Source organism: Lutjanus erythropterus, chromosome 4 (assembly GCF_056507025.1).
Source record: "Lutjanus erythropterus isolate fLutEry1 chromosome 4, fLutEry1.hap2, whole genome shotgun sequence".
Taxonomy (NCBI): Eukaryota; Metazoa; Chordata; class Actinopteri; order Lutjaniformes; family Lutjanidae; genus Lutjanus; species Lutjanus erythropterus.
The window spans coordinates 15,064,571-15,076,401 of record NC_139320.1 but is presented as its reverse complement, the minus strand read 5'-3'; the positions used below and the strand labels follow the sequence as shown (position 1 = coordinate 15,076,401).

The window sequence follows — 11,831 nt, the reverse complement described above, 5'->3', positions numbered from 1 at the left end:
GGGATTTTAAAAACACTCAGGTCATGAGTCCTAACTCTGCTAGTGGGTCCAGGGGATACCGCCAACAATAATCACTTAGAAAATAATGTCAGCGCCAACACATAGGTGAAAACTGGACTAGAATTCAACACAAAGCCACAAATATGACCCAGATCACTCTGTCAGTCCAGTTTCTTGTTGAAATTACTTTACTGTCAAAACAAAACAAATTGAGCATTGAACTGCAGTATCTTTTTTTCCCTCCTAAAATATCTGACAAGTGTTCTGACGCTCATTACTCAAACTCATCCACATGATAAACCACATTGTTTTAACAAAGGGCCCAATCTGTCTTTAAATTAAATGTATACAATACCATAATATTACCTTAAAAATAAGATATAAAACACTAAATGTAGCGTTTTTTGGGGTTTTTTTGACAAATTTTGGCAGTGGACAATTTGGTCTGTCTGTTCATCTCTGCTGGCAAGATGATGCCAACCTTTGTAAAAAAAAAAAAAAAATAGAAAGGTAGAAAGATTTTTTTAAAAATATAATACTGAGGACAAACTATAGCCATTTTTATTTTTTCTTTTGTTTTGTTTTCATGTTTCTTTAACTGTTATTTTCTCCAAGTCTTAAAAGGGAATTGTGTCTAATTTCACTGATTATATTTATTTTACATTTACTTATACACATACTTGGCTCTTAATAAAATGTTTTAAGTGAGATTCTTTCCCTGTCTTTAAGTCCTTCAAATGGACCACGGAGCCGCTTTGAGAAGCAACGATGAGATACTCAGATTAAACTGCAGATCCCCAAACATTTTGTTAACAAACTGTAGGTACAGGTCGACCATCTGACATCTCTGGCACCTTAACAGGGTTTGGGCTTTGATCTGCTTTCAGTCACCTGACACACACACACACACACACACAGAGAGAGAGAGAGAGAGAGAGAGAGAGAGAGAGAGAGAGAGAGAGAGAGAGAGAGAGAGAGAGAGAGAGAGAGAGAGAGAGAGAGAGAGAGAGAGAGAGAGAGAGAGAGAGAGAGAGAGAGAGAGAGACAGACAGACACACGGTGCTCGGCTCCACCTCGCTCGGCTCGGCGGGTGTGCAAAGAAGATCCAGCCCGTTATTTCAAGGTTATCTCCTGCAGGAGCCTCACTTTCCGGATCCTATGGGAATTTTGATAACCGCAGCGTTTCTCTGGGCTGTCGTCGGAGGTAAGCATCCATCACTCTTCATCTGTACCCGGCTTCAGTGTGTGTTTGTCGGGGCTCTCAGTGTGAAATGACGGTACAAAATGCTGCGAGTGATTCCAGCTCTCAGCAGGCTCCGCCGGAGACAAGCCTCCGCTTTCACACACTGAAGCCTTGTTACTGCCTTTACCGGCATGAAACAAACCAAACTACATGCGTTATAATGACACTTTCTGAAGGTGTGTGCTGTAACCTAACTGCGACAGCCTCGGGGGTTTAGACTAATAGGCTAAACAAAAGCGTTGTTACATAATTTGTTTTGCGCCCACCTTTCTGTTTCTGTCTGCTGGACTGACGCTGCTGTCACTGGTGAAGATGGGGGGGTTAAAAAACAAGCATGTTTGACTATTTATGACAGCCCTCTTGAACAACATAAATGGGAACTAATCCTCCGCACAGGTGAGCGGAAAAGCGCACATGTGCGCCAGCTGCGTAAAAACGTATTAATGAGTTAAAATTAGAAGTGCAGACCCCCAATAAGGAGACAATTAGAAGGGAGTGAGCCTCCCACAGAGGCGTGTGTGTAAAAATAGGGTAAATATTAGTCTGCAGTGGGGTTAGGCGCAGTCTTATGCAGTAACACAGCCGATAACCTACATAGAGCAGACTGTAAACTGTTTGGGTTCATGTTTGGTTTTGCTGTCGCAGTGTGTGAAGGCAATAACTGTCAAACCCCACCCTAACGAAATAAAATTAAACCTTTATGTAGACTATGTTTAAAAAAAAATCATATCAACCCAGAACCAGCAACGGTTGGTATTATTATAATCTCAAATGCCCCAGCAGCTCGACGTCAATTAAATGTCAAGAGGACGAGTAGGGGAGACTGGGGATGGTTGCAACTCTTGTTGCATTTCTCTCAATTATTGAGGGACGGTTTGGACCAGACCAACCAAATCTGTATATGTTTAACCTACATCTCTCTGCTAATTACTCGCAACATTTAAAGATGGTTATATGTGACATATTGTTCAAAAAGCATAGTGTTGTGGAAAATATGCATTGTTTTACAATAATGCGCTGCTATTTATTTATTTTATAATATTTATTAAATGACAGCTGTTCGGTTTTGTTAGTTTATGTGTAAAACATGCTGTTGTTTTCAGTGTGAGGCATAAAGAATGGAACAATTTGCAATGCAACAAACTTACTACAATTGATTGTTGTACAAATCTGAAACAATGATTACCTTATGCTGAAAAATAATGTCATGTGGTCTGTTTTGATATGGCTGCTTAGCTTATACACTGACCCACTTAATCAGCCATGGCAAAACATCATGAGCTAGCTAGAAACAATGACCTTCATGCATGCTAAACATGTAATTTAGAAGTCAACAAAACAAGGATTCAACTTAAATAAGTTAATTCATACAAAAGGTCAGGACAGAATGACAAAAATACAGCTAATGAAAAACATAACTTTCATACTTCCAACCAAGTTTTTTTTTTTCAATAACAAAACAGCAAAGCAAAAAGACGGTGAAAAATTACAAATATATAGGGCCTATACTGAATCTCTGTGGCCAGTGCAAATATCAAGGAGAAAAAAAAGTGATGTACTGGCTGATATTCTTTATATTCTTTCTACAGAATATAATATATAGGACATATACATTTTGGAATGATCTGTCAAATGTGCTTGTACTTGTGACAAAAATATGTAATGGAGACATGCAGGGCTTATAATACTGGTCGGCTGATATATCAGTCAGTCTCTAATACTACTCCTACAAATATCTGTGTGTGGGTGATAGTTTTAATCAGTTTAAAAGTAATGTTAAAAAATGGTTGAAAGACAGAGAGTCATGTTGGCTTTGATAATGTTGTCCTACAGCTGTATTTATGTGTGTTACATGAACTTTTATATTGTATGTGTATACACTCACAGGGGCAACAGATGGAAATTAGCATTGTGCTGTACATTTATTGTACTCTGTCACCGTTTTAAATAACCAATGAATAAAATTAAACTTTTTAACCTGGAGTTTGGGTGACCCTCATGGGCAGCAGCAGGACAAGCCAATAACACCAGAGCCAGATCACAGTGTTAATTATGGGGCCGGGGTGTCCAAGCTTAGGAAAGTACACACACACTCTCACTCAGACACACACACAAAAAAACACATCACATGGACATGGCAGAGTATTATAGAGCCAAACTGTTGGCAGCTCACGTGTCTGCAGGGGGTTTTCATCAGTAGACATGGTGTCAATTAGTCCAATTGATCCTGATCTGTACTGATCTGGCTTTGTGCTGACACTGACCACAGAGTTTAGATCAAACTTACACCTTATACCTTAAGTGTCCTGTAAGTTGAAGGAACGCATGGACCTCAGTCTTCAGTGCATCAGTCTGTATCATATCTACTATGGATTAGCTAAATAATCACAGTCTGGGGGTCTAAACTTGGTTAGTCTCAAGAAAAGTCTCAAGAAAATGTCTAAAGCAACAGCAGTGTGTTTAGTCGACAACAAGTAGAAAAAAAATACAACGAACACAAAAGGTTTTAAATGAAATAGGTGATTGTTTGATCATTCAGATGCTTGTACAACTATCCACTATGAAATATGTTGACTTTATGGAAATGAAACATTAAACTCTTTGTTTTAACTTAAAACAAAAAAAAAAACAGTGTACTGGTTGCCTTAAAATTTTAAGTTAACTTAATTTGAAAACACAAGTTGAGGTAATTTTGTAATGATTCAAAACAAATTAACTTTTATCCTCAAATAGACTTAATAATAATCCAGTTTTACTTGAGAAAGATATTAAGATATTACTTTGAACCAACAACTGTTTTGTTAAAAACAAATATGATTTCCTTTTACATTTTCTCAGTTTGAACAGTTTGTTTTAAGTGTGGGGGGTAGGGACTGAATTCAGTACTCATATATATGTTCATATAATACTCATCATATATGTTTTCTTAAAACTATAAAAAGGAGGAGAGTTTTAACTCTGAGACAGTGCATGCTGGGAAGTCTGCTAATATGCTGATCATGTTTTTTATTCAGTGAGTTGATTGAACTTGGCACAGAGCATTCATTCAACTCATCATTTCAAGACAAAAGACTTCAAGTTAGAATTTGTTTATAATATGAACTGTTGTGTTGAATTAACTTGAAGAAATAAAACTTGTATATTTGTGTGAAGTAAATGAAAAAAGGATTAGTTTTATTAATTCTTCTACGATTTGTATAGTTTATATTTAACTCATTCTTTTCAGCAGTGTTTTTTAAAATAATGCTTCATTTAATTTACATCTACTTAATTTGATTTGATGGTGGTGACAGTTTGACAGAAAGCATAAAAATCTTTCTAAATTGGCCACAATATTACAGGCTGACATTTAGATTCATGACCAAATGAAGGTGCAATAACTGATCGGCATCATATCTTGTGCCTCAGCCAGTCCATGCACAGAAATACATAACAATAAAAGAAAAGGTCACGGACTGCAGGCTGAACATGAACTGTGATCTATACTGACATTTAGGCCCTTGTTAGATTCAGTGTATCTCCATGAGAAAAGGTACTGATGGCATTGTTTAGTGTGCCTTTAATGATGTGCTGGCAGGCAGGGATTGGTGACTGATTTAGCCCTGGTGGGAAACTACCTGCGAGCTAAAGCCTTTGGGATATCTGCATCCTACAGAGGGAGGGAGAGAGATGCATGGGGTTAAGCTTCTTTGCTGTGTTGCTTACCAATGGGTGACTGTGCTTACTGTAATGAGAACAGCTCCACCCACGCCCGAGCAGCACTAACCATCGCTAAGTAAACAAATGAGTTCATATGTACGGCTCTGTAACATGGTTTGGTGCAGTTTTTGCTGTTGCGGAACTGTTAAGCATATTGATGTTTGTTTCCACTCTCCCTCACTTTCTGTATCTCCCTCTTTGTTTTGTTCCTCAGTGGGAAGCCGGCCAGTAACCTCACCCCTTAATGATGCAAAGGTCAGAAACAAATGCCTTTTTATTTCTCCTATCATTCAGCATAATATAAATATAATTTGATCACTCAACCTGTAATTTTGTTTTTGTGTTTGTGCCCCCAGGTTGAATGCATTATTCAGGAGACACTGAATGATGATGGGTCACAACATGAGTGTGGCCCACAGCTAGCAGGTGACATCTCTAATTATCTGCTCATCAATACTCAGTTCATTTAATGCAGGGTTTAGTAGAAATGGAACCAGGTCATTGTTTTGTCAGTCACAAATAAGTCTTTGCTCTTGTATTATCTTTGGTATCATTTTTTCCAACTGGAGCTTTGTAACATAATGTTTTCACTGTTTTCTGACATTAAATAGACTAAACCTTTGATTGATAAACTATCAATGTGACATTACAAAGAAATACAAGATAACAGAGGTGTGGAATTAAGTCACATGACTTGGACTTGAATCAGCCTTGAGTCACAAATTGTCAATCGAGTCACTTTTAGATTCGACTAGACAAAATCAAAAAAAGACTTGCAACTTGTCTTGGACTTAAACACCAGTTCCTTGTGACTTCACTTGGACTTGCGCCTTTTAACTTAAAAATACTTCATACCTTCCCTCAAGCACAAAGATTAAAATGTCTGTTTTTCTCTGAATCAGCCAGCGTTGATGTTATTATATTATGTATTAATTCTCAGCAAGTCACCACTTAATTTTTCAGATCCACTTTGTTTGAAGCAATCTGACAGCTTCCAATGAACCACAGAACCACAAAGAACTAATGTGATGTTACTGAGCTCTGATTGGAAGAAATATAGATGTAGAGCAGTGTTTGGCCAATATCAGGCCAGTAATATCAGCTGTCCAATATATCTGTCTGGCTTTAAAAATTAAAGATGGAGACTTAATAACGTCTGACAATTTCATTCGCACAAAGAACCAAGCCGAGGCTCTGTTGTTGAAATGGGATTACATTTGGTAAAGAGCACATTGTGACTTGTTTAGAATTCAAACATTCTTGGGACAGTTTTGACCAATGTTTCTGACTTGAGACTAGAATGCAAACACTAGAGACTTACTTGTGACTTGCAAAACAATGGCTCGTCTGCATCTCTGAACTACTGTAATTAATCTAAATTTACTGTTATTGTTGAGTGTGATGGGTGTTTCGACACAGTTCTCTGGTTGTGTAAAGACTTGTCTACATCTGTTGAGATCCACAGATCCTCTGTTGGTGTTCTGTACTTCGTTTTGTTGCGCTCTTGTTTTGAAGTGCTGTGTCTCATTATTGTTGCAGAGGAACTTGATGAAGTGCAAAGACATCAGGGTCTGCTCAGGGAGCTGCAGAAGCTGGCTGTTGATGGTATGAGCAAATTGACATTGACTCACTTTGGTGTATTTTTAACACACTTTTCATAGCTGGAAAACATTGCAAGTCCAATATGGTGTTTCATTTAGTTCCAGCATTAATCATACATGTGTTCAATCATATATATTACAGTTTTTCTCAATTGCTAAGACACGCTTAATGAAACTAGGATCCACTTCATCTTCATCGTCACCTTATTAGCACAGCAGAAGTCTTCTTTTGCAAATGTGTCAACACTTTTTCCTTGGTTTCAAACATTTTCACACCCTTTTTCAAAACAGTTGACACAGATCTCATAAAACGACCCAAATTATCTATTGGATTAACTGTGTTAAAAGCAGAAGGAAAACATCTTTTCACAGCTGATAGAATTTACTTGCATAACTGTGAATCTGTAATGCACCTGTGAGAAACTGCATAACTCTTCCTTGTTCACAAAAGATGCCACCTCCGTGTTGCTACTTGCATGCATGGACCAAAGAGGCCAAAAGCACACAAGGATAGTAAGAGGCCATGGCAGAGTTTGTGTTTACTATATAGTGCTGGCCCTGCTGTTGTGGTCCAGCCAAAAAGAATAACATGAAAAAATTTATTGCAGTACAATACAGTTTTTTGTTTCTGAATATTTCTGTTTTTGGCTGAAATTCTTTATTATTTCTTTGGTAAAGAAAGACTGCACTAAATCCTAAATTTGTCTAGTCTAGGTGCTGATTGTAGGTCTTAAATGTCAACCACAATGCACGGGCACTGAAAGACCTACAAACAAGAATGAGACGATACAATTAATGACAAAAACTTTCTTAGAAAATGTCTCTTTTTTATAGTATTTTACAGGGCAAAAGAGTGTAAAAAAAGTGCAGCATTGTTTGTTACCTTTGGAGTTATCTTTGGGGAAACGATTGCTGTCATTTTTCATTTTGTACTTGTATCAACAAATGGCACAAACATATAGCACAAATTAGGGTTAAACTGGTTTAGAGTGATACAAAAAAGAAAAAACTGTAACACCACATCTGCTGTTGCAATCTGACTGTTGCAGAGAGAGACAGTGAACGAGAGAATGAGAGGGAGCAATATGAGTACAACCTGGCCGACGATGAGAGCGACTTTGAGCAGAGGGATGAGGAGGAGGAGGAGGAGGATGAGGGGGAGGAGGATGAGAAGGAGGAGAGAGACGTGAGCAACCTTCCAAAAAAGACAGAGGAAAAGAAAGAGGATAAGAAAGAGCAAGATGACACCAAGAGGAAGATGCTGGAAGAGCCACGGATCGAAGACAGAGGGAGCGACAGTGAAGAGGAGAGAGCCAAGGAGCTGGAGGAGCTGCTGGCTGAGGAGATCACCAAGAAGGGGGAGGAGAAGAATGATGAAGAGCTCAAAGAGCTGCTTAAAGAGCTGAAGAAGAAACGCTATGAGGCAGTGAAGGAGAGGGAGAACCAGAAAGAGTCTGGAGTGGAGCAGAAAGAGGAGGTGGAGAAGAAAGAGAACAAAGAGAAGGAGGGAAAAACAGAGGAGGACTTGGAGAAACAGAGGATGGAGGAGAGGAGGAAGAATGAGGTGGAGCTGATGGTGGAGAAGGAGAAGGTGGAGAAGGAGCTGAAAGAGCTGCTCAAAGAGCAGGACAGCAAGAGCAAGCCAGAGCAGGAGAGGGAGAGGAAAGAGAAGCAGGAGGAGCTGGAAGAACTGGTCAGGAAGATGAAGCGGGTGCAGGAAGAGGAGCAGGAGACGCAAGGTAGGAAGAAAGAGGACAATGTGGAGGGAAGGACAGCGGAGGAGAAGAGTGAAAAGAAAGAGGGCGAAGGAGAAAAAGAACCTGACGAGAAAGCAGAGAATGAAGTGAAGAAGAAGGAGGAGGCAGCAGCAGAGGTGAAGGAGCCGCAGCAGAAGAGAGTGATGGAGAAAGCAAGCGATGAAGCCACGCAGCAGTTTGAGCGGGAGAGGTACAAGGACGAGGAAGAGGAGGGGGAGGAAGATGAAGATGAGGATGATTTTGTCAGAGAGGATGAGGAGGGGCAGGAGGAGGAAGATGATGAGGGTGATGCCGAAGAAGATGAGGGGGAGGTAAGCTGGTGCAAATAACATGTTACTGTTTTTATGTCTGTTTGTTAACACTTTATATTACAGCTCACAACTATTAAGTATATATACATGCTACTAATTAAATACTCACTGTGTACTTAAATCAGGACAAATATATAAATAGAAAGGAAAATGAAAACTTATTAGTGTCTTGAACATTAGTTTTGATCATCAGACCAGCTTTTATGTCTTGTCAGTCAAGCTGCCTTATTATAGTGTAGGTCCAGGGTATACAGGGCAGCGTCATGACTCTGACTTTTCATTTGTGACATCGTAAAGATGTTACTGCAACATTACAGTTACAACGTTACCACTAGTTACGCTGCAGCTAGATTGTTTAAATGTTAGAACATAAGAGTTAGTCTATGGTATTTTTGCAGCATCGACGTCTTCTGCATGATGTTCCCTGATTGTGATGTTCATTAATTCATTCATTCATTCATAATGTAACGACGTTTCTGCAACGTTACACATAAAATGTTTTATTGCAACAATGTTCCTGCAACATTACCCTTAAACAGTTATGCTGCATGCAAAATTCCAGCAATCTAAAGTGATATTGTTACAACATCTCCAAAAAGTGGTGGAAATGTAGGGACAACACACCGGCGACATTTAAAATAACGTGCTGGCTACGATGCTCTGGAATTTCACTTGGTAGGTTGACACAACGTCACATGTCGCAAAAACAACGTAACTCTGTTTCTGCAAAGACTTTGTCTTCGTAGGGTTGTTAATACAAAGTAAAGATTCTGTTATATTTACACAATAGTCAGTAACATCAATAAATACCATTACAACCCATATCCCAAAGAAGTTGGGGAGCTGTGTAAAACAAATAAAACAAAAGGTGATAATTTGCTAATCCCTTTTGATATATACTCATTTGAAAACCATTCCTGCGTAGCTTGAGGTTGAATGTCTGAAGGGCTACAGGACTGTAAAAAGTTTGAGAAATGCTGCATAAGCCTCGGCTCACTGTCAGATCAGGTAGTTCAAAAGTATTTATAGTGTAATTCACTTCTATGTCACTCTCAGCAGGGTCCCAATTAGGTTTTAGCACTACCCCATGTGTACAAAATATTTCTACTTTGTAATCTAAAGCTTTGACATGTGTTCTGCATTTCTGTGTCGTTTATTCTCATTATGTCTGTCCACAGGAGCTGCTGGAGATTGAGGCAGAGCTGCGCAAAGTCGCTGCAGAGCTGAGGGAGCTTCGCAGAGGATAAGACACAAATACACATACACACAAACACACACGCACAACAGACTGACAGAACCCTTTGTTGCATTCACAGTCGCACATTCAGCTCGCACATTTTCCATTTAACAGCCTTCAAATCCCCACAGCGCTCAGAGAACTGTCTTCAGATGTAAATCTGTAAACAGACATTAGTAGAAACTGTACATACTGTTGTTTCATTTGTGCTTTTAGATTGGCTGGAAAAGGCTGTGACTGTTTTTCTCTGTGCTCATTTGAATGTGTCTGAGCGTTGAGGAAAAAGAGATGTGGTTTTCTAGAGAATCTCAAAGATCTTTGCATCCATTTCCACTCGTGTCCCTGTCTCAGTAAATGCTGTTTATAACGTAGACAGGTGATTTCACTTCAGTTGTAAACTGCCATGGATACAGAGCATTCAGCACTTTTATTCAGATGTTATTTTTGACTGCAGATTGCCAACCACATAAACTCCATCATGAATACGGCAACAAGCAGTGTTTTTTTTATGAAGCAATCATCCTTGATGGTGTGTTCTTAGTGGGAAAATCAGATTCCCTACTATAAAATAATATGTGTAATTCACTATATATTTTGTGCAATAATAACTGATAACTATGTGTAAGCTGTTCCTGCTGTTCTGACTGTTAACAGTATACATTACTGATATTTCTACACAGGAGTAAGTCATGATTTCCTCTTCGTTTCTTTGATGATAAAGTAGAAACAAGGATTGTGTTTCATTTGGCTCACGCACTGTTAAAACCAGACTGTTTGTGATGAACCCGGGTGACACCAACAAAACACGGAGGTGAAGTTGATCAGGTTTGAAATTCTGCCACCTATGTCAGATGTTAAGTTTGTCTTGTGGTGACAGTACGTGATGTACTTAGAGCTTACAAGGTCTAAAAGTGTCACTTCAGGTTCTCAGCCAGCTTTGCACTCTTAACTTAACAAGCCAAGGAGGAGTCGAAGGATGAGGGAGACACTAAAGCCATTTTGTTGTCTTTTTGATAAATTGATAATTGCTCAGTAGTGTTACATCACAGTTTTCATGGCTGTCATGTCATTTGTGTAAATATCAGATATCATGGTCTGTAAGCCAAGGTCATAGGAAATATGAAGCAACACCGCCCCCAAGAGGACACTGGGTAGAAATGCACACTGTGCAGGATTAACAGGGTTACCACTGGAGGCCCACTTACTGCAATAACACAATATAGACTACAGCACATATGAATGCAATAATTAGCCAAATAATGAATTATTTCATGTATTTAAATATGTATTCAACTACATCATACAGTACTCATATAGCAGATATAATCTCTCTTTTTCTACACAGCCAAGATTTACAATACATTTATGTATTTCAACACACAGTAATAATAATAATACACATGATCAGTAAACACTGATGAGCTCATTACTGTCTATTCCAAAGATGAGATGTTTGTTCACTTGATAATAAATGAAAAAATAATGTATTGTAGTTTTTTTTTTCTATAGAAGTGCAAAATGTTTCCACAAAATGTATCTACCTTAGAAACCAGCAAGAAAGACAGAAGAAATGTCTGCCGGGGGTGACATAAGGGTGTAGAGGGCATTTCAAACAACAGGAGAAAGAAAATTATAACAAAAACACCATTTGTAATATTACTGGCCAATCAGAGTGCTGTATTTTGTGCCTGCTGTATCTTCTTCTATGCTACCTGTCAATCAATAAACAGAAAATGTATTAATCCATCATGTGTCATCTGTTTGGTTTGTTGACTTAGAAAATAAAGAAGAATTCCTTAACAGCATGTCATTATTAGTGTGATTTACTGGGAAATGTGATGAAAAACTAAAAGATCCTGTTAGCCATTATAATGACAAATTAAATTGGGGTACAAACCTGATTCCAAAAAAAAAAAAAATTTTTAAAACCTTAATAAAAACAAAATGTGATCATTTGAAAATCCTTTTTGACCTCTATTCACT

The 11,831-nt window shown here is 38.5% G+C and overlaps 1 protein-coding gene across 1 annotated transcript; it reads left to right on the top strand.

Annotated features, from left to right (window-relative positions):
- The first annotated feature begins 1,025 nt into the window (after positions 1 to 1,025).
- On the top strand, positions 1,026 to 11,594 carry LOC146328195 (uncharacterized). Its single transcript, XM_084717068.1, has 6 exons — positions 1,026 to 1,204; positions 5,157 to 5,197; positions 5,299 to 5,368; positions 6,482 to 6,547; positions 7,593 to 8,611; positions 9,790 to 11,594. The coding sequence occupies exons 1-6, from the start codon at positions 1,159 to 1,161 to the stop codon at positions 9,856 to 9,858; spliced, it is 1,311 nt and encodes a 436-aa protein (XP_084573194.1). The 5' UTR covers positions 1,026 to 1,158; the 3' UTR covers positions 9,859 to 11,594.
- Positions 11,595 to 11,831: the final 237 nt, after the last annotated feature.